General features: G+C 33.0%; 1 protein-coding gene across 1 annotated transcript in view; it reads right to left on the reverse strand.

Moving 5' to 3' along the window:
• Positions 1-212: 212 nt before the first annotated feature.
• The window catches only part of GULP1 (GULP PTB domain containing engulfment adaptor 1), a 237,084-nt gene continuing 212,383 nt past the window's right edge, over positions 213-24,913 (reverse strand). Inside the window, exons 5-9 of the mRNA XM_029226073.1 lie at positions 24,743-24,859; positions 23,968-24,060; positions 10,870-11,008; positions 6,806-6,900; positions 213-824 (exon numbers count right to left, since the gene is read on the reverse strand). Of these exons, the coding sequence (XP_029081906.1) occupies positions 753-824; positions 6,806-6,900; positions 10,870-11,008; positions 23,968-24,060; positions 24,743-24,859 (516 nt within the window). The 3' untranslated portion in view covers positions 213-752. The remainder of the gene's footprint in view (positions 825-6,805; positions 6,901-10,869; positions 11,009-23,967; positions 24,061-24,742; positions 24,860-24,913) is intronic.

The raw sequence follows: 24,913 nt of genomic DNA on the forward strand, positions 1-24,913 counted from the left end.
ACTTATCTCATTAGAAATTAAATTTTATTTTAAGTGTTTTGTAAATAGCAAATTTTAATTTTTTCCACAATCTTTATTTATGAAATAAATATTTAGAGTGTAGCTGATAATAATAACTAACATTATTACCTTGCTTATACTAATAAGTACTCTAAATACATTTAGTTTAATTATTATTGGAATTTATATTTTTGTTATTTTACCTGCTAAAATGATCTGGTGGTATTATATTCAAAGTTTACATTTTCCCAATAATATGAACAACATTTCATACATAAAATGACATCTGTCTAAATCAATGGTAACATGTCTATTGGTTTGAATATAGAACATATTTAGTTTGGCATTGGTGTATCTCTTCAGGACTCTGAAAGGTATCTTTAAGGTATGGCTTTTGGGAAATCAGTAATAAACTAGCATCCTAGAAAATGAACTTAAATTTGAAGAAGCTAATTATTTAGAGCTCAGACACAGGCAGATATTTGGATAATTTGTCTTTCAATTATAAATTCTTCTACAAACAAACAGAAAGGAACATAAAAGTATGATTTACTTTACAGTGAGTTGTTTTTAAAACAAAATGCTACAGTTCAACAGTGAAAGTATGAGGAAACTTTACTGAAATAATTTTCAGAAAGTTATGAGATTCAAAAATATATTGGTACATGTATAATACCTGTCATAAGTAATAATGAATAATAGATATGTATACAAAACAAATTTAACAGATTCAAGACCTCTTGTTCTTGACATCAGCACCTGCTGTCTAATGGGTCGAGACAAAATACTGTGCCTTCAAGAGTTAGTCCCATTTTGAACCCCTCCTGCAAAATAAAGTAAAATCATTAAAATAGGAAATGCTCATAGCAAAAAAAAAACAAAAAAAAAACCCGTAAATGAAAGAGAGTATGAGCAGAAGTTGAAATCTTCATGTTTTGATCAACTAAGAAATAATTATATGTCAAATGATGTTGGCTTGTCAAATTTTTATCAAATGCTTTTATACCCGTTAGCATTTTAAATGTTTTAAATATACATGAGGTTAGCATGCATAAGAGATAGAAGAAAACAGAAATATGTGGAATTAAGTAACTTTAAGACTTAAATGTTTCTTTTCAGTGAAGTCTACTTTACGTCATTCTACTGTAGCTTAAATCCCTTGGCTTTAAAGGTCAATATTCATATAAGTAAGATAGCTAGACCTCAAGGTGATGACAGCCTGATAGTTTTCACCTCTTCTTCTTGGTTACCACTATCCAGAGCCTGGTAAAATAAATTGCATTGTATTGCCTAAATGCGATGCTGTATCCTATGTGTAACACAGGACTGCAGACCACTTCGCCATGGAGAAAGCTTCCTCTACTAGCCTTGTAGCTGCAAATTATTGCTTTGAATTCCACTCACCTCTAGCATGTTTTAGATGCTTCTAGAAGTTAAATTTCTTTTGATTTATTGAGACCAAGTACCCAATTGCCATGAAAAAAAATTTTTTGAAGATTTTTGAGTTAAAAGTTAGTGGTAAAGATGTTTGTCCTTCTCTACTCCCCAGCTCTCTTCTTTTCTGTACAAGGTAGTTGAACTATGGGCCATCTCTGGTCTTACCACCTTCCTCACCCGCATTCTTGCTCATAAAATGAAATGTAGACAAAAGTCTATCCCTGAGGAAAAGAAAATCTCTCTCTAAGAGGAGGCTTTTGTCCTCTGTTCTGCTTTGTGTTTTGTTTAATTAGATGGTATCTACTCGTGTGTTAGCCAATTGCATATCTATCTGCATTTCCTCAAGTTACTTTCATTTAGAACCGGTATTTAATGTACTTACTATAAATCCAATGTAAACATTATCACATAGAGGAAGAAAATCATTACAAAATACAAGCCACACCTTTTTCACTGTTAATGTTTAAAGAACACTCTTCATTATGCTTAAGCACAAAGACCACACGGCAATGCCATCACTTTAAGGGATTTTCAAAAGTACTTCTCGGTACTTGGAATACAAATTATATTTAGTTAAGTAAAAGTCAGAGTACTTACCATTGTTTTAAAAGCCTATTCTGGTCACAAGAGAAATATTTTGCCACATGTACGCATATTTTTTTAAACAGCCGCCAAATACTCAGAAAAGTCAATACTTTAAACTGAAAATATTGTAAATAAACTGCTTTTTAAAATATTTTATTTGGATATCTGAGGATCTATGTACTATATCATCTTCTGGAATATCAGATAGATAGATAGACAGATAGATAGGTAAGTAATGTGGATATATATTACCTTTGGAAAGATTTGATACCATTGTTTATTAATCAGTTCATTATGAAATTAAACCACTATCACTTCAGTTACCCGGAAAATACTATTTATCAATGTGTTATCAGTATGTGAAAGGCAGAATAGTAATCAAAGTAAAATAGGGGTCATTGTTTCAACAAAAAATGTTTGTATATCACTTACAAGAATATCTCCATGTTTTTATCAGGATTCTTTAGGAGTCCTCTTAGATTAACTTAATTATCCCTTTTGACAGACACATTGTTATATGGCTCCTTGGTTTTCTTTCCCCTTAAAATTTCCCACACATTTTCTGACCCTTCCTTCTAGGCCTCATTTAGTAAGTCATGACAATGCACTCTAAATCCTTCTAAGGTTTCCATATCCTCTTGAATTTTAAATGTCTGAATGAAAATAAGGCTTATTTAACTTACGTAGTGATGGAAACTATCATAAACTCATATCACACAAAATAATGATCTTATTATTGATATATTATTAAAAATATATTTTTATATAAAATATTTTCCCCAATTGCATTTTCTTACTTTGAAACATGGAGAAAAGCATATCAAGGAAGAAAAAAACTCATATGCAACAATTAACATGTTGAAGTATGTCCTTTGAGTCTCCCTTTTTTCTACCTATAAATTTAAAAAAAATTAATAGTAATATAAATAACTATATATTATATATAACTTATTTAATGTATTAGATATATTATATATAAATTTCTATACTCTTTTTTAATCTTAGCAGAACAAACTTGATTATTTTGAGTCCCTGTAAAACTAATTTGATGATTTTATAATGTTCTATTAATTTTAATATAATTTATTTCCTGTATTTTATAATTATAAATAAGGTTGACTGTATGTTTTTATGCATAGAGATTTTCCACATTCATAGTTATTTTCTCCTCAGAATAGATTATATTAAAGTTTTTGACATCAAACAGAAATACAAGTATTAGTAACAAATTACTCCCCAAAGGGATGCTGTGAACTGACACTGGCCCAGCAATGATTTACAGTGCTTGTTTCATCACAATTTCATTTGCACTCTATATTAGTAAAAAAATATAATGTTTAATTTGCTGGATTAGAATAGCTTTTATAGTTCTTAATTTGTATGTTTTCTTTGATTAGACTTAACATGTCTATAAGTATATAGTCATCTGTGGTCTTATTTTGTGAGCTACGCTTTTTTATTTGTCTGTTGATTATTTAGTTTCCTAATCATTTGTCTACTTACTTTAATCATGTGTACATGATATAGTTATATTTTTTAAAGAGAAAATTTAAAAGAACTATAGAAGACCTTCTATAGGTGACTATATGTACATATTTCCTTTTCCTTATAAAAATTTCTTTCCAATTCAAAAGTCTGATATATATATAATTGTATTTCAAAAATTTTAAACTGCCCAAGGCTTCTAAAATTTATCTGAGTATTTGTTGTAGGTTTCAGCTATACATTGATCTTCTCCTAAATTATTAACCAGTTGACTTAATATCACTTAATGCAAAATTCTTTCATTGACTTGTCACTCTCCTTTTTTAATGTATTAAATTATTATAACATACAAGGTACACTTCTGGGCTATCAACACTATTAAACTGATTTGCCTGTCAGTGACATGTACTAAGAAGTTTAAATTATGTCAAATCATATAAGGATATAATTGATTTCAAATAAATTCTAATTTTCTAACAATTTATAAAAACTATGGCTTAACATTTCTGTTTAAATTCTTACATTCATGAGATATTTCTATGATTTCCTCTGAAATAAAAGAGGAAAATCCAAAATCTCACTAGGCTTATTAACTCAATATAGTTTATACAACCCATTATACTGTATTAAGTTTTTACATTATATGCAAAGATAAAAATAGTAGCTAAATGTGTGCATTCAATTAATTAGCCTAACAAGATTAATAACAAAAGTCGTTATAAATTTTAGTTAAAATATTATTTTACTTTAATTAAAGTGACCTTGCAAACACATCATGTACTAAAAGAAACAGACAAGCAATGAGGTGGACAATGCAATAGTGATTAAGTCATTGAAAAAATAACTTCAAGTATGGGTTATAAAACCTCTTTAAACAAAACTAATAATCAGACATATACATGTGAAACTGCTTTTTGAATATTTATTAAATAAAGCATGCAAATATTAAGGTTTAGCTTTAAGAAGTTATAAGTTGTTTAAAATTATTATGAAAATAGTATACCAACCATCTCTGGCGCTACCCACCATGAAAGCAGAAAAGAATAAAAAAGACATTAAGAATATATTAGAAATGACAAAAAGAAAACAAAAGCAAAAATACCACAGTGTAACATTATTTGACTACCATATCATTAAATCATTTCAATATAGTGTTTCTCAAACTGGGTTTCTACAAAATCTGGAGATACAGGCTTATCTTCAAACATCTATAGAAAACATTTGTTGTGTGAAAATCTAAAAAACATTAATAGAAACTCTTTGTGTTTTGTATAACCTTTGAGAACAAATACTACCACATCAGTGCCCATGTTTGTTTTTGTTCTTACAAAAGCATTAGTCCCAAGGTAGTACAACCATAATTGGTAAAACTAATGAAAAGGAAAATAAATTTATTTCATATGAAATAAATAAAACATTCTCACTAAATAATCATGCACTATTTGAATGAAAGTCTCGTAGTATTTTAACTATCGAAAAGATGTGGGGAAATTGTGTCATCAAACAAGATACATGCTGATATCAACAGAAGTACGATGTTGGTGGTTTTAGTTTCAGCCAAATAAAATAATCCATGCTGTTATATTAAAGTTCTTAATCTGAATTTTATTAGGTGTTGTAATTTTGCTTTTATTTAATTTATAAGTTTTGAATTAATAGTTGTATAAGAACTATAAGGATAAAATGTATATAACTTTTTTGTAAATATTTAAGAAATGTTATAGAAATAGTTTATAGTTTAAGTCAATATTAAGGATTTAAAATAATTTTTCATGCAAAAGGAAATTATAAATCACCCAACTTGAGAAATTTTTGTTTTGACATATTCTTTAAAAACCTCAAGGTATGTTAAACAATCCAACTTTTAAAATGCAGAGGCATTATTGTATCTATAATAATAAGGATATTCACATAATACCTAGAAAAGAAGACTGCTTCACACCTTCAGTCCAAAATCAGTGAAAGGATATTTATTATCTTTCTAGGAAGCAGTGTTTTATCAGTGTTAGAAGATCATAATCCACCCCTCAACTTTTTTTTCCCCAGGAAATGAAGCATAGAGAGTGAATGTATTAACCCAGGCCTAATAAATAAAAACCACTCCATCTCTTCACCACATCTTCTCAATCAGCTTCATATAATTGGTCTCTGCCTGAATTCTTCTGTGTATATATTGTCTTTTTGATGAAAAATAGGATATAATAACTTCATCAAAATGTAAAGGGAAATATAAAGAGAAGACTTTATTATAGTGCTTATAAGACTAATTACTAATCATCGCCCACTGTACAAAGCTTCTAAACCAGTATCTTCAAACTTCCAGAACAATTCAGAATTGAAAAATAAAAGGGAGAGAAAGAAATGAAAACCCAATTGGACTACATTCCTAAGGAAGCTGTCATTTGGTGTCTGCTGTTTCAATAAGAGCCCAGAAGTTATGAACTATAGTTACAATGCTTCCTATTATTTTATACCCCTCCTCCTTTGGAATTCTTCGTTTTAGCTCTCAGCTTTATTTATTAATTGAGGTAACATTTGTTTATAACATTATATAAGTTTCATGTGTGCAACATCATATTTCGACTTCTGTACACAGGACAGTGTGTTCACCATCAAAAGTTTAGTTTCTTTTGTTTTTTTGGCCTCTCCCGTTGTGGAGCACAGGCTCCGGATGCGCAGGCTCAGCGGCCATGGCTCACGGGTCCCGCCGCTCCGCGGCATGTGGGATCTTCCCGGACCAGGGCACAAACCTGTGTCCCCTGCATCAGCAGGCGGACTCTCAACCACTGCGCCACCAAGGAAGGGAAGCCCCCAAAAGTTTATTTTCTGACCATCACCATACAGTTGACCCCCTTTACAATGTTTCTTTTTAAGAGACTGATTTCATTCTTACAATGATTTTCCTTCACCCGTTCACAATTCTGAAACTCATCTGAAATTCATAATTGTTAATTGTTAAGACAGATCAAATCTTATAAGTCTAGTGCAATGACCTTTCAATTTTTGGATTTTGAATAATTAACTCATGAAGAATTTATGTTATTTTGTATAAAAAAAAGAACCATGTTTTTGCCACTGTAAATCGCACCATTAAGAACAAAACACAACGAAACCTTATCCTTAGCATCTGTCTGAGTATTTTTAGGACTAAATGTATGTTATTGTTATTTTAAAGTAATTATTTTAAGTAAGTTGATAACAGTTCAAGGGAAGGGTAGTTTTAGTAATAACATTCTCTTAGTCCCATAGAAAAAAGAAAAAAAAAAACATTTATGGGCCGATCTGTTAAAATAGTCACCTGCATCTCATCTAATTTTGATTGAATATCTGGAGGGAAATCCCCTGCTCCACAGTTAAATGGGTCAAAAGGTTCTGCTCCAAACAGGTCCCGTTCTAAAAGGAAGAAAATAATTTAGTATATGAAATGACAAGGAGTGAGTTGGGGTGAGTTAGGTTTCAAAGGCAGGATTATATAAAGAAGCACCTGCATGACCAAATGAGCCCCTATCCACACATACTTTAGGCTGGGCTTTCCTGAGCTTAGACTAGTTAAACACCAACAAGCAAGCAAAGATCCGCTTTTATGAGGATTTAAAAACTATTTGGTTACAAAGAATTATTATTCAGAGAGGTTTCTGTGTCTTTAAGTAAGACTTAATATCAAATTTACCAAATATTTGATAATTAATATATTACAATACCTACACTTTACTAAAGCAATTTAAATGTACTAAAATTAACATATTACTCACTGAAACTTCTCTATTCCATTTACTGATGACTCTGCAACACAATAGCGAAGCAATAGGTAGGACCTAGTAGATTAGGAAGTAGTTTAACTCACAGTTCATGTACTTTAATCTCACCTTTTAGCCAGAAAAAATTTAAGGCACATCATCTCATGTAGTATAAAATCATATCACCTTCCTAGATAACCACAATGAGACAGGTTCTTTAAAAATGCCTCTTTTCCTCCAAACAAATTTCTTTTAAAAAAAATAGCAGTAATTGAGTATCAAAAAGCTCGCTGTGCCTATATTTTAAAGTCTGCATTGTTTCTTTAATCATTAAAGAAGTATCAAAGTTAAAATTGATGTTTGTAATTGATAAGACTATGACTTAATTTATGATTTAAAATTCCTTTTTAATTTAAGAAATTTCTTTCCTCTGAATCAATTCAAATGCAGCCTTAACTGACAAAAAATTAAATTATATGTGGGCAAGGGAATTTATAATGTATCAAGACTTTCATTTTTCAGGAAACTATATTCTCTAAATTAAATGCTTTGTAAGAAATAATATTTATGCTACTTGAGTTCTATTATATCTTCTAAATCATTGTGACTCCCATTATGAAAGATTCTTGCTTCTCTAGTTACAATTTTTTTTTTCAGATTCATGTATTAAGTTAATAAATGTAAAATGTTTAGAAGCTCCTGGTTCTGGTAAGTATTGTATAAATAAGAAGGACATATAATTTATCTTCCAAATAAAGACACTTTTAAGAGTGAAAGGAGTGCTACCAAGTTTCACCAGGATGAAAGGTATAAGACAGGGTACTCCTAAACAAATGGGAATTTACTGTCACCATACATATAACTGATGGGTATTATTATTGTTGTTACTATATATTTTCCTCAGTCTGATGTTTATTGTAGGCAATAAACCAGAACTTAGAGAAAAGAGGAACTGTTCTTTGGAGGTGTATCCTCGTTACCACCGTACCACGAACACATCAAGCAATGCTTTACATGTGGTACATGCTTGTCAAAAGAAATGAATTAATAAAGAGGAAAAAGAGTTGTCAGGAGGAACAGAGATTCTCATTACACAGGTTTTCTAAAGTTGGGACTCAAAATCACCAGAGATTTCAGATGGGCTTAAGGGATCCTTAACATTCCTGAAATGCAATGCAAAATTTTGTTATGAGTGGGCATGTTGTGTTTTTCTGTGAAGAGGTTTAACTTTTATCATATTTTCAAGGGTCCACAACTCCCCCACAAGTCAAAAAAGTACTACTTTACATATTAAGTAGACATATCAATACCAGGCAAATTAATAAATATAATAGAGCTCTTTGTCATATTTTGGTCAGCTCAGATGGATCTAAAATTCATAACAAAAAGTCATATAAGTCCAATTTTCAATTTAAAAAGATTTGCTGTGTAATTAATGACATGAAAATTATTTAATCTAATACAAGAGCAAAATAATAAAAAATAGGTGATACCTCACTCATTCTTTTGTTTATCCACTAAATATTTATTGAACACATATTATGTGCCATACATTTTGCTAGGCAGTGGATTAAAACAGTTGAGGAAAGGACTTTAGAGTCAAGTGCCTTCCCTCATGTAATTTATAATCAATTAGGAAACATGACATTAAACAAATTAATTAAAGTCTGATACATATTCAAAGATCAAAAATATGCTCTGGAGAACTACTAGGGTTCTCAGGCAGTAAGGACAGAAACTAAGGAACAATCTTGTAGGTTTCTGCTTTTATGTATTTAAAATATAAAGAAAATAAATGAATGAATACATTTAAGATTTCATTAAAAGAAAAAGTCCTATTACTAAAACCCCACTGGATTACAGTTTTAGACAATCTTACAATTAAAACTTAGTTGAACAATCAGTCCTTAAATTGTTAGTATAGATAGACAAGAAGATGATTGATAGATAAATGATAGATATAATACAGTGGTAATCAGAACTCCATTTCTTTCTATCTATCTGTGTATCTATCTAATCTTTCTAATGATATACTGCTGTATTTACTAAACTCTGGCATTTGGGATAGATAGACATTAAAAAATATAGCAAGATGTTACTTCAGTTTCTCATTAATAAATCCCTAAAAACCATTTGACCATCTCTACCTAGATTTTCCAAAGGCATTTCAAACTCACTAACATTTAAAAGAGACTCATCAGTTTCCCCCTCTCTACCTCTAGTTTTCCCATTAACAACATTTGGTCCAAAATCCTGAATCATAATGGAGTTTGAACTTTCAGTTACCATCCTGATGGATTATTCCTTCTAAGTATCTTAAAATCTATTCACTCTTCTCAATTTATATTCTACTTGGATTAAAACCTGACACTGTGGATACACTTCTAATTTATATTTCAAATTCTAGCATGTAACCCAAGTCTAGTGTATGTACTAAACAAATGCCCATTGAATTAAATACATGAATGAGCAAAACACTGATGTAGTCCAAGGAAGTAAAAAACAGTGGTAAAGGAAGAGATCTGGAACACTCTTAAGGACAAAAAATACCCCATTATGATATCAAGATATTGGCAACATTTTCTAAAAACACATGTATATTATGGATTATTTCCTTGAAAAAAATATTTTGCATTGACACAAAATATATTCAGAAGAATTTAAATGTACTATATTTCAACAAAAGTATTGAAATATATTTGTTCACTGATTTTTAAAGTTCTAATGTTATTACTTTGTATTTACAAATTAGTCCTCTGAAATTTACTGAATACCTAAAATGTGCAATGCACTTTGTTGAGTTCTGCAGGGGAAACAAAAACTATAGGCTCTGAAATACTTTATAGCCTTAAGCTAAAACTTCAGAATTACATTGAAAACGTCTCAAATGTGAACCAGAGAGGATGCAATAAACCAAAATATGTAAAACTCTCTTTTCTTCAGTGCCCCTTTAGACCTGATGACTGATCATGGCCATTGGAAACTATTCTTTCACTTTCTGTGACAGGGCACAGAGCAAAATATAGTCAAGACATTGACGATGAACATCTGTTAGATGCTTTCTACTTCGTCAGAGAGACTTTTATGTTCCTTCCAGATATACAGAAAGTAAATCAGAAAAGCAATGCATTTATAGCTTTGTAGATATCAAAGAAAGAACACTTACATAGGGTTAATAAATAAATAAATCATGGAATTCATAGATTTATATATTTCTTTAACTAAGACTATCCATATACTCTATGATAAAAAAAATTAAACTGAGCTCTAAATGATTAAAATAATTACGACAGGACTGTTCTTAATCATTAAACAAAACATTAAAAATATAACCCCAACACAATAAACATCATTGTTTTGTATTATGAAGTAACTAAGCCTATACCAAAATATCATTTTTCATAAAATAGTTTCAAATGTAAATAGTGATGCCTTTAGTAGTATATTCTCAATTATTAAGTAAAATATAAATAACTGAATTTGGCACATATATATAAACATAATTCTTCAGTGATTAAAATTTTTACTGAGCTTGTTAAGATATATAATTTCCCATAAAGTGCTAATTAAACATTTAAAATGTACACAAATATAGCAAAAATATTGATTTGTTTAGAAAGCTTACTAATCTCGGTAGATCTACTAGGGACTGGAGGTGGCTGCGTGCCATTGCGAGTAGGTATTGAAGACTGGTGTGAAATTGGAGAAAATGGAATCATATCAAAGATGTCAGTGGAGGGAGACTTAGGTGTCACATTGCCTGCCTGCAATGAAGATAACATGAATTAGTATTCCATGTAGAAACATTATAATGCTAAGTATTTCATACACATATAAAACATATATAAGCACAACAAAAAATGCAGTTGAGTCATATGAACTTGCCGTTCTGTAGATCAAAAATAGTTACATATTGGCAAGTTCATATGACTCAACCGCTTATGCTAAATGCTCATTGGCAAGAAAATTTCTGCAAAAATATTCTCAAAGATGATGGCAAAAATGGTGATAATACTATTCTAGACAGACAGATATAAAAGATATGTTGGATTTTTTGTATACCTAGAAATAATTGCCACTTATATCAGAGAATTGAAAACGTGTTAGAAAATATTTATATAAAACCTTGATTTCAGTAATGTATTTTGCACAAGATTACAAGATTTAGACAGAAATAACCGAACATAAGTGATGCATCTTAAATATAACCATTCAAAAGCGATTGATAATGATTTTAAAAACATTTTAAGGAGTCTATTTTAATTTGTACTTATAACTGTAATGGAGCCAACTATTATATTATTGCAGTGACTTTTCTTCTTAGAATAAGACTTCATTGTTTTCTACAATAAATAGCTGCCTTGTGAAATAAATTGTAATCACAAAATGATTAAGTTATCTGGGCCAGTCTGGGCTAGGATGTAATGAAAGAATGAGACAATCATCACTTTGATTGTCATATAGGGAAAAAAATTATTTTATATATATATATCGTCTATTGATATAAAAGAAAGAGAATTCCCATTTTGGAGAGAAATAGTGAGAAAAATTTATTTTTCTTATAAGAACATGAATATTGTTTAGAATTGCTTAGAGTGGTTCATATTATAATTTGTGTTCTCAAAATACATTTATTTACTGATTCACAGATGATGCAGGTAGTGAAGATAAAAAGGCTGATTGTGTGTAAAGAGTGATAGATTTGCTATTCAGTTAATAAACCTGTTAGTACATTTTTTCATGCAGGAAAATTGCTGTCATCTCCCTTTCTTTAGCAACTTACTTTAACTTTAATGGATAGTCTATCAGCTACAAATACTATCCAAAGACTTGGAGGCAACTTTATCCCTCAGCTCTTTCCTCCTACTCAGGAATGTTTTTCTCCTAATCAGCCTCTCTCTCAAATTCCACTGGCTTCCATCTCTCTCCTCTTTGTCAAGATATAAAGATACTCAGATCTTGACTGTTGCTAAAACAAACCAACCAAAAAGGTCTTTACCCAGTGCCTCTTTACTCCTCTCGTCTCTCACCTCTCTTTCCCTTCCCTTCAAAGCTGAGGTCCTTGAAGGAGGTATTACATCTCTTGCCCTTTTACTTCATCCAATCCTCAACTCAGATCATTCCAGACTTTGCTCTTTTTGCTGAACTCTACTGAAACAGCTTTTGCCAGTCTCAACAATGGCCTAATTTCCCAGTTGCTATATCTGATGGATCTTTGAAGTACCTGTCCTAGTTCATCTTTCTGTGGATTTGGACCACCACTCTCTACTAGAAGCTCTCTGAGATCAGATGACCAAAGGATGCAAAAATGGCACACAAGGGCCCCAGATCACATCACATCGATTCAAGACATACCTGATTTTTTTCATTACTATATAAATGGCATATTTTGGCAGAATTAAAAAAATACGTGGGATAATAAAAAGCATTTTCTATTTAGCGAATTACATGAGGTCTTGGGATGCTGCTCTCACTGATTGGCTTGGGAAGGCCACATTTAGAAGGTGGTGGTATTAACAGTCCCAATGATAGTCTGGAATCAGGCGAGTTGACAGGAGTGACAGTAATGGAAGAAATATTTAGACAGGGAGATGAATCATCAGTTCTACGCCAGAAAGAAGGTGAGCATCTCTGAAACCCGTGTTGCTCATGATCAGACATTTTGTGCAGCAGCTGTAAAGGAATGACAGAAAAATATACTAAGGAGAAGAAAGAAGACGTGGAGGAAAAAGAAAAAAAGTATATATGAAAATGTATTAGGATATTTTGTGAAAATGATAAGTACTTTCAAAATAACTTTACTAAAATTAAAACAAATTGTTTGAGTAGATTTTTTCCTATTGCAAGAGTCTTCAGATTCTGGATTGTTTAATTTGATGATTTTTCACTGAAATATTACATTTTTAGATATTTAAATAAAATATTACATTCAATATGACTTGAGAGGAAGAAAGTGGAGAGAAAAATGACAAATGCCTACAGATTTATTTCTGAGAGAGCCTCTGTGTACTGAGATGGGAAAAAGGAAGGATAGCAACAAGAAAAAAAATGTCAGTAGGAGTAAAGTCTGGTATAAGTTAAGACTTTGTAGAATTTTCAAAAAGGGCTACAACATACATTTTAGATTTAATCCTCAAAAAATTCATTTGAAGTATTAGTATTAGTAATATTACGTCCATATTATAATAAAGAAAGGGGAATCAAGGCCCATAAACTCTTTATGAGCTACTCCTGTGTATGTAAGAAGCAAAGCCAAAATTCAAAACAATCTGACTCCAATCATCATGCCCTTTCTATAGGTAGTAAGCTCCAAATGGTAAAATTTTGAGGGGATGGGCAGAGGGAGTTGTCAAGCATCTCAAGTAAATCAGAGAGATAAATAATAATAAGCAACTAGTACACTGTACTGGGTCTGCACATCAGTCTTTGGATGACTTTTGGAAGCTATTTCCATTACATCATGGAAAGCTACTGTCAAGTACTGAACTGGACAGAGCTGAGTGGCCAGATGTCAGAGTGGTCAGTTAAAACAGCAACCAAAATGAAAGTATGTAATAATTGAGCCTTTATTCACTTACAATGATAGTGTAAGCAAGAGGCCAGAAAGAAGGTTCTGGTTCCATCAATGTCCCATTTTTCCCCAGTGAATGGCACTGGGCAAAGGTCAGGAGTATCATTACAGAAGCAGGACAGTATCTCTCTCTGGAGGGAGCCCTGAACACAGGGTTTCTGCTGGTTTTGTTTGGTTTTGTTTTGGGGAGGGGGAGATGGGAGTGCAGAGGGAAGAAAAGGGAAAAGAACTAGGAGTAGAAAATACTGAAAACTGAATCCTAGTGGAGAAAAGTATTTTCAAGGCCCCCAAAAGATGAAGCACTTAAGAGAGACCTTGGTCAAGGGCCTCCAATAAGGAGGCCTCTGAATGGAGGTACCTGGGCTGGGAATGCAGTTAATGCATAATAGTGCGGCCAGCCTGGGTGGTGAAGGGGGCTGAGTCCCTGACTACAACTCCTCCAAGCAGTGCACTGAATCTGGGGTGAGGAGGGCAGCTTTCTCCCATGAGGCTTGCCATGGAAAGACTTTGTAACTTTGTAGGGCCTAGAGGATTTGACCTGGAGCCAGACTTCTCAGCTACAAGTCACACTGCAGAGATTTTTCAACACTAATAGGACCTGGAGGCAGCCAACACAAATCTGGCTTTTGATAAACCTCATGGTGAAAGGTTGTAACTAAAATTATAGTTAGGAGAAACAACTTTGAAAGAATCTTTAAACTAGGAGTCACCTCTTCACACATTTCAGGAAGCAGAGGGGGAAAGAAGGAAGCGTAAAGTGACAGATTTAAGTTGAGGAAAGAATTCAGTGTGGAAGCAAGTCTCTGATGGTCTGAATTATGTAATTTATCACTCAATTAATATGCATATACAGTTACATAATGATTGCTTTCCTTACTGATCTCTATAGTGATCTATCTATATATAGATATGTATACATGTATGCATGTATGTATATAATTTTAAGATCTATTTCATGCTCTATATAATTCACTGTAAACTTTTGTATTTGGTAGCCACCTTTTACTTAATTATAGGTAACAACTGTAAGCTCCTGGTGGACAAAACTTTGTTTTTCTAAAATAATCTGTATAACATATTAGAATACTTGATATATAATGTCAATGAATATTTATTGTTTAATGTATACTACAGCAACTTTTTTTAACTTAAACTATAAATTGATGAGGATGTCTGTACTGAGTAAAAAATAAAAAGATATCATGTGAAAGTTGTCCTTGGTATCATTTGGCTTATAAATGGGAGTACTCTATATTGTTTTATGACTTGTATTCATCAAAACATCTTTATCAGGTGCCACAAAACAAACTGAAGGCCAACCTAACCTAACTTAAAAGTGCTCTAGTGTTTTATCATGGTGTTAATATTTGTATTCTACTTCCTCTGAGAAAGTATACTTATATAAAAGAAGAATGTATATAATAGGAAAATAATCAAATATTTCAATACCCCAATTAAGAAGTATTTTCACTTTCAAAATGGTAAAACAGGGCTATCTGTCAATAATTTGCGTATCTAAAGTTTAAAACTCTAACACTAATTATTACAATTTTCCTTTGGGTCATCAGTAATCTAGATTTGGTCAACTAAGATTTTTTGTTTGGGTCACATAGGTCTTTAAAATTAGTCTTGATTCAGTTGCTTACAGGTTAATATTAAGAGGTTGTACATTAAAATCCAGAGAGTTTGTTTAGAAGTTAGAAAATCAAGAAGGTAGACCCACAAACTTGCATAAAAATAACTGACTGGTATTGAGCAAGTAGCTGTGCCTTCTAAGTTGGTGTCTGCTCTCCAACTCCTCACTCCACCACATGCCCATCTCACACATTTATTTAGGCCACAGCCTGGGCTCTGCTGACATTTGTGTTTGTCATTGCTAACTTAGAAATAATTCAAGTCAGGGAATTAGATGTTACATCTGATTCCTTATAAGAATGAAATCTAAGTACATAGGCATATTTCAATAGCATCTGATTCTGCACCAAACTATTACACTTATTAAATAAGAATATGTGACTACAGCCCCTAAATGGCATACGGTGGCATTTTTGGCACTGGATAAATATTTTGAGCAGTGTCTCTAAATTTAAGTGTTCAGGAGCTAGTCATTTTTTAATCTTCCATTTTTAAGTGGTTGAGGATACTTATTCTTTTAAGAAATGAAATACATAGTTCAGATGAAAATGGTTTGATATTTTTGTGTTGGGCCTTCTGTCAGTATTTTTACAGATGGCTAGAGACCAAAATTTGGGGAGTTTCCTACAGAAGTTTATGGCGCTACTGTTTAATCCTTTTATGCCCATAATTCTAAGTGTTTTGGTCTTCAGGAAGGTGTACAGCCTCTGAATTATTATACTAAGGGGAATGAGGAATTCTGTGTTCAACAGTTACATGTTAATTATGCAGAAGTTATTAGGTTATTAAGACATATTGAGTGCCCATATTTGAGATTCATAGTTGTTGTAGTTTTATAGCTCTTTCTTTCAGTAAGTAGAGGCTTGGCGCATTAGGCCATGGTGAATATTTCAATTCCGAGCTTTGCCTAAATATGACAATGTTGAAATGTCATAAAAGCATTTGAATCCTATCAGTTAATGTTGAATACATCTAAACAATAACAAAAAAACTGCCCTAAAGATTAGATACTTCGATTATTAAAAAAACACTAAAGATGGGGAAATATAAAGGTAATGTAAAATGTTCTAGCAAATCCTTCTGCATTGTCATGCTGATTCATTCTTTTGAAGTTCACTATTATGGCACATTTTCAGCATCACTTTTTAAATAAGCTTCAAAAATAACTTCTAGTCCATGACACGGGGAGGGGGAACGGTAAGCTGGGACGAAGTGAGAGAGTGGCATGGACTTATATATACTACCAAATGTAAAATAGATAGCTAGTGGGAAGCAGCCGCATAGCACAGGGAGATCAGCTCAGTGCTTTGTGACCACCTAGAGGGTGGGAGGGAGACGCAAGAGGGAGGAGATACAGGGATATATGTATATGTATAGCTGATTCACTTTTTTATAAAGCAGAAACTAACACACCATTGTAAAGCAATTATACTCCAATAAAGGTGTTAAAAAAGATAAATAACTTCTAGAATTTAGAATTTATAGCTCCACGTATGTTATTTTTTCAGACTTCTAGATACACAGTTTGGTTACACTGGTCTCTTAGTTGTAAGACTTATTATCTTATACATTCTTACAAGAATCTTGCAAGTTAAATGGTTATCATCATCCACATATCCCAAAGAGGAAAACTGGAACAAGGAGAGATCAAATGACTTGATTAGGTACTCACGGTCAGAAGTGGAATGAAATACAGGTATATTTTTCTTCCCGTTAGACAGGGTTTACTTCTTTAGAACCATCATTTGTGCAAGTAACAATTGTGAAAGTTGTGAACCAGTCATCATTTTTTGTGGGCAACAAATGTTCTTGAATCAATGTTCATGTTTAAAATTTATGCCTTTGTTTAAAGATTCACATTTGGCTTGTTGTATAATTGAGAGTTCTCACAATCTGCTCTTGTCCATCTTGACTTCAATAGCAGTTGAGAAAACCCCAGAGAAGATAAATAGGCAGTTTTATTTACCCACAATGAAATACACATTTTAGGTTATAATTTGTCCTATCAAGCCTAATCAGTGGCCACACAGTTGATTATGTAAAGGTAAAATTTTATCCAGTAACACTTGGTTTAATTGAAAGGGAGACATTTATTTTACTCAGCAATAGAAAGTCCACTATTTCTTAGGACTACAATTTTATTCATTTCACTTCCTGGCAAAGGTCTGATTTGGTTAAAACCTTCTATAGCCAGAAAAGTAAAATGCAAGCATCCAGACACTAGAATCAAGAAGAACAATTTGATTTAACTTGCTATGCCCACATCTTATTATGGAACAGTCTTCCAGAGGCGTTCATGAGGCTAGGAGGACAGAATAAACCCTTTTTTTCTGATATAAATACAGGCAGCACTGCCATGTGAATGTAATAAATGGAAATCAGATTGTTCCTAGTTAATTAGTACCACACGGTGGAAAACCTAACCTCTAATCTATTGCCAAACCACTAGAACACAGCAAAAAGCAAACAACACAGCCAAGTAACAGAACTTACTCAGTATATCTAAATGATTGAATAAAATGAAGACCCAATTTCTAAAACCAATGAAAAGATTTCCACAATTTCAGTAGGATACAGACGTATGTAATATGGGTACTATCAAGGATATTTCATTTGCCAGAAAAGGAACCCAAGATTGAATCATTCAAGTGATATTTAGGAGACCTGTAAGCATTGTTTGTTAAGAACAAGTTTAAAAACAGCACGTCAAAACTCTTAGAGGAAAACATAGGCAGAGCACTCTATGACATAAATCACAGCAAGATCCTTTTTGACCCACCTCCTAGAGAAATGGAAATAAAAACAAAAATAAACAAATGGGACCTAATGAAACTTCAAAGCTTTTGCACAGCAAAGGAAACCATAAACAAGACCAAAAGACAACTCTCAGAATGGGAGAAAATATTTGCAAATGAAGCAACTGACAAAGGATTAATCTCCAAAATTTATAAGCAGCTCATGCAGCTCAATAACAAAAAAACAAACAATCCAATCCAAAAATGGGCAGAAGACCTAATAGACATTTCTCCAAAGAAGATATACAGACTGCCAACAAACACATGAAAGAATGCTCAACATCATTAATCATTAGAGAAATGCAAATCAAAACTACAATGAGATATCATCTCACACCAGTCAGCTTGGCCATCATCAAAAAATCTAGAAACAATAAATGTTGGAGAGGGTGTGGAGAAAAGGGAACTTGCACTGCTGGTGGGAATGTGAATTGGTACAGCCACAATGGAGGTTCCTTAAAAAACTACAAATAGAACTACCATACGACCCAGCAATCCCACTACTGGGCATAAACCCTGAGAAATCATGTACCAAAATGTTCATTGCAGCTCTATTTACAATAGCCCGGAGATGGAAACAACCTAAGTGTCCATCATCAGATGAATGGATAAAGAAGATGTGGCACATATATACAATGGAATATTACTCAGCCATAAAAAGAAACGAAATTGAGCTATTTGTAATGAGGTGGATAGGCCTAGAGTCTGTCATACAGAGTGAAGTAAGTCAGAAAGAGAAAGACAAATACCGTATGCTAACACATATATATGGAATTTAAGAAAAAGAAATGTCATGAAGAACCTAGGGGTAAGACAGGAATAAAGACACAGACCTACTAGAGAATGGACTTGAGGATATGGGGAGGGGGAAGGGTAAGCTGTGACAAAGCGAGAGAGAGGCATGGACATATCTACACTACCAAATATAAGGTAGATAGCTAGTGGGAAGCAGCCGCATAGCACAAGGAGATTGGCTCGGTGCTTTGTGACCGCCTGGAGGGGTGGGATAGGGAGGGTGGGAGGGAGGGAGACACAAGAGGGAAGAGATATGGGAACATATGTATATGTATAACTGATTCACTTTGTTATAAAGCAGAAACTAACACACCATTGTAAAGCAATTACACTCCAATAAAGATGTAAAAACAAAAAAACAGCATGTCAGTTTACACATGAAAAAATGAAAAATAGGAGTAGTCCTTCATTCATTATGAGGAATTGATTTTAAGTGAAAAAAGGGTTTGGGATATATACTAATAATATACATTTCTGTAGTTAGGAATGTCTTTTAATTTTAATCCTGAGCAAAAAAAAAAAGTATTTTGTTTTCCTTAGCTAGAACTAAACTACTCTGTAATCTCACACTAAATTTTATACTGGGTGCATTAACTAAAACAATAAACAACAGTCCAAATGACGTTAGAAAAAGAGTAAACTTTTAAACTCAAGTACTGTATCATGAGGCCAGACTTCTCTGAATTCCAGATTTGAATATTCAAACTTTTAATAAATGTCTTCATCGGCCACCCAGTAGGCAGAAGTAACACGAGCAAAAATGAACTACTGATTGGTTATCATTCACCTCCCCCAAGTCACATCTATTTTGGAAAATGGCACCACCGCCCAGATGCTCAGGATAAAACCCTAAGGGGCAATCTTGACCCTCTTTTATTCTACAGTCCACAGCCAATCCATCAGTAAATCCTGCAAGTTCTACTTCCAAAATATATCAAGCTATTATATACATCATCCCAACTGATAGAATTCTAGGCCAATTTACTCTTCTCCTTCACCTAGACTACTGAGATAGCTTCCTAGACAGTTTTAGAGACCTCAGTGTGGCCTCTTTACAGCCCATGGTGCATACAGCAGCCAGCTGATCCCCAAATCTCCTGTTAAAAACCTTTGAGTAACTTCTCACTGCAATTAAAGAAAACAAACAAACAAACATGGCCTACAGGGCCCTATAAAATCTAGCCTCTGACTCTCTTCAATTTTTTTGCCTCTTTTTCACGATGCTCCAGGCGCAAAGTTCTTGTTACTGTTTTCAGCCCTTTGTATTAACTAACTTTATTTATTCAGGTCTCAGTTTAAATGCTACATTCTCAGAATGCACTTCCCAGATCACTATCTCTAAAAAAAAGCTCCCATTCTCTTTGATTCTCTCTTTTATTTTATTCATATTTACTCATTTTCATCTTATATAAGATCCAAATTTCTAAATTTATTTTTTCATTTAGCTATGGGTTTATTACCCATCTCCCTGTCTTTCCCCATACTATGGAAGTTTCATAGCAGCTGCAATTCATATACTGCTAAAACCCAAGGGCCTAGAATATCATATGGTCATATAAGATGTTTAACAAATGTGTTACAAGCTGCCATAACAGATCACAACTATATCAAGTGTATGCAACTAGCAAATGTGAGAAAATAAAAATCAAAGTGATATGCATCTTAATATGTAAAATATGTCACCAAGCTACTATTTCAAAATACCAGTGATGACTTAGCGGGACTAGGAAAAATAAAAACAAAACTAAAATTTACACAATTGTAAATTTTGAAAGAACTTTTTAGGATTCTTGAAGATTTTCTTTAAAAGCTTGAACCTAAAATTAGTTTGCATCTTCAAAATAAATCAATGACCAATTCACATTGATGTATATAAGACATAAGTGGTTGGCAGGCTAGCACCTAAGAAATAGCAACCTTTCCTTTGGGTGCCTCTGAGGAGACTAGAGAAATGCATCTATGTTCTCACGTACACAGTGACTCCTTAGAGTACAAAGGTTCTCCATCTGGAAGATTCTACTCAACAGGGCCTCACACTTTTAATCTATGATTTAATATAGAATAATAGGATCAATATCTATAAGACTGAAATTTCTTATTAGAAGACCTGATCCTTTGAACAGAAATTCAACTTTAACTTTGGACTGCTTACTACGGTAGATGGCTGGTGTGACCTTTTAGTTATCTAATCAAATTTTACCAAAAATGGGCTTCCCTGGTGGCGCAGTGGTTGAGAGTCTGCCTGCCGATGGCAGGGGACGCGGGTTCGTGCCCCGGTCCGGGAAGATCCCACATGCCGCGGAGCGGCTGGGCCCGTGAGCCATGGCCGCTGAGCTTGCGCGTCCGGAGCCTGTGCTCCGCAACAGGAGGGGTCACAACAGTGAGAGGCCCGTGTCCCACAAAAAAAAAAAAAAAAATTTAAAAACAAGTTAATAGATACCTATAACAGCATCTTCAAAACCATTTGAATTAATCAGGTATTGTTAGCAATTTAAAAATGTTGAGTTCACTTTCTTTTAAGAATCAAATTCTATTTTTTAATCTTGAAGATGCATCAGCAATTTCAAAACTCACATAATGAGACTTTAGGAGCTGAAAAGTTATGAGACAAGTAATTTTTTAAAAGTTAAAATAAAGAGAAAATATAGACAAAGATATTACTATGATGAAAGACTATAAGTAGATTGCAAAGTTATAATTTGAGCTAGTTGCATAATGATCAATAAGGCAATAAACTTTCTACACATGTGTATTAAGTGCAAAAGAATGATTTAGAGAAAATTATTTCTCTTTTTTTAATTCAACCTTTTAGTTATAGTCTTTTAAACGTTCTATTGAGACATAGTGCTGAGACGAACACAATGCCTATGATAATTACTAAATGACAACTTTAGGAGACTTAATCCATTCTAATAACTGGCTATTTGAATAATTTTATTGTTTTTTATATAACTGACTCTACCAATGATAATTGCTGAATAAATGAATATACTCATGTATAATCTGTGCTCATTTATATACCAACTTTCAAGCTCACAGCTTGTTAACGGCTACCTAGGCCAGAGGGTCCAGGAAACTGAAGAGGGTGTCATTTCTTCATTCTTCCTGCCCTTTACCATTTCTGAATCTGACTTGGTAACCATGTGAGATCACCAGTGCACACACATAACCCCAACCCTGACCCACCTTCTCAGTTGTCCCAGTGCTAGTCTAGGGCAATGTCTGCTTTCAGGAGATAAAAGACAGATGTGCTGTCCTATCAACATGTCCCAAACCTCTCTGCTCTTCCCAAATCTACCATGTCCCTTAACATGATACCTCTAGCTCTCTTTCTAGAGAAAGAAGATACATAATGAATAAGCTTTGGTTTTGCATCCAAAATGGTGATGGATCTTATTTTTACTCCTTTGAAAACATAAAGACTGAAGTAAAGCCACTTTTCATATGCAATGAATTCCAGCAAAATCTACCTTATTAAGACTGATTGAAAAAGTAACTTCTCCTTCATTTATCTTCATACTCCTAATTTGTTTCATAGGATGGCTTACAAGACATTCACAAGACCTAAAAAATGTTGCTCCATTTGGGACTGAAGGTTGAACAGTTTGAGCTGATGCTCTGTTCCTTGCGATGGGGAAGGCAAGAAAATATCATCATCTTGATGAGAAGCAAATAATGATCGTAGTAAAGAGAAAAAACAGGGAGCGATAGTATAATAAAGCCAGAACTTGAAGAGGATGCTCCGGCACCTCACTGTGCATTACAGAGGTACACTGTGCAACATTGGAACCTCACTCCCAACCTCTCTCACCTTGGCTGTCTCAACCCCACTGTCACAAACTATATGCCAAGCAATGGAAATGCCAACTGTTTCAGTGTGGAAGATGGAAAAGTGTGAGTTTAGAAGAAAAAAATGTTTTTTGACCCATTTCCAGGGCACACCAAATTTAAAACCCAAAATGTAACTTCTTACAGAAATATTATTCATGGTAATGAACTGGTGAAATATTCTAATAGTAGATAGCAATAAATATATTTATATACATATATATACTAAGGGGTTTTCATTGAGTTAGCCTAGAGATTGAACCAAAATTGACTTGCAAATGAAAATTTGCAACAAAAATTCTTTTCAGAAGTTTGTAAATGCTATAATTGTGTTTCAGTTCATAGGATCATGCCAAAAGTTATATATTAAAATTTCTAAATGTAAAATAAAATATACATTTTAATGGACAATATCAGTACAGATGATTCTAAAAGAGAATAAAATTCCTAAGTATATTTTGCCTAGAAAAAAATATCAACTGTTTTAAATTCTATCTCCCCTCAAAAAAATCCCTTAGCTAAAATCACAAAATAATGGCATCATATCTCAAGATGAGAAAATGATTTCAAATCTGTGATAAACCGAAAGTAAATAATTTAACTATAAAGATACTGAGTGTTGTCTGCAGAGACTACCACTGATTTTAGTGTGTGAAATATAACTCTGTTACTCCCAGTAGGAGCCCTTGCTATGTAATATAAGAAACCAATTCGATCGTGTTAACAGTCCAGCTTCTATAATGAAGTTCAGTACTCCAAGGGCAGATTGGCTTTAGTCATTAAATCAACTTCAGTAAACAGTAATCAACTGGAATGAAAGAAGATTATGTCACAAAGAGGAAAAGATCAAATTGAGGGCTGAATTATTCTAGAAAAGAGAAAAGAGCAACATGGAAAAACAACTCTGATCTGAGCTACCTAGGTAATTTTAACGTTTAAATTAATCTTATTTAGCACCTTGTATCTCTATCTACATTTAGTTTAAAATGACTGATCCCAGAGTATTATTTGGAATACTGAAGAGCTGATGATCCAGACATGTTTTATCACCATGAAATCTTATTTCTAAGGAAAAGATGCATGTATTCTATATACTTACTGGAGATGTTGATACTTGGGTTATTCTCAACTGGTTTTCCAAATCTTGTACTTTGTTTTTAAGTTCCATATTTTCTGTTTCTAAGTCTTGAATCTAAAAAGCAAATGATTATTGAATAATCTTCAGACATTTGTTCTTGGAAAATATTGGCTGTTAAGTTGGCTATATTAATGAATAGGGTTTTATATTATTTAAAATTTTAATGTATTTTTTTGTGCACAGGGGAGAAATTTATTTTGATAAAGCTAGGGATATATCATAGAATTCTAGGTCACTGGAAAGACATATTATTAAATTTAAAATATGTTTTTATGTGTGTGCAAATTTCATGTTTCTAATGCCTCATCTCTGTTTTCTTATAGCGTTGTGCAATCTGTACCCATAATCTTGGAGTATAACTGCAAGACAGTGAAACTTGCTTATGATGATTTTGAAGAGAGTGGAGAAAGGGTGTAATTTAATTATAAAGGAATCTGATCTGCATGGGAAACCACTTACCCAGCATCTGCTGCTTCTGCTGCTCTGATCCCCATGAGAAGCATCAGGAAGTGAAGCAAAGTCACATGAGAACACTAAGTTCTTGTGGGAATTCAATATAAAATGGTTAAAAACTGTGCAGGGGATCAGGAATGAAAAATTATAGGAACACAGTGAAAGCAGTTCCAATCAGTGTGGGGGGAATTTAATGGCAGGCCTTCTAAATTTGTTTGATGATATGCAAGTTTCCCTGTACTTACATCACATAAATGTGAAATAACAAGTTTAGTTTACTCACTCTTTTCTGTAACACTGCAATCTGTTTTCTTGTTTCAACATCTTTTCCTCCAGATTCTAGAAATTTCCTGTACGCCAGGTCAAATGCTTGGCCAATTGTTAAAGTTATCTCCTCAGCCTTTGTAAAAACCAAACAAAGATTTGCATTTTAATAATAATATGTCAGACTATT

Source organism: Monodon monoceros, unplaced genomic scaffold (genome assembly GCF_005190385.1).
Source record: "Monodon monoceros isolate NGI ecotype Baffin Bay Population unplaced genomic scaffold, NGI_Narwhal_1 Super_Scaffold_16, whole genome shotgun sequence".
Classification (NCBI taxonomy): Eukaryota; Metazoa; Chordata; class Mammalia; order Artiodactyla; family Monodontidae; genus Monodon; species Monodon monoceros.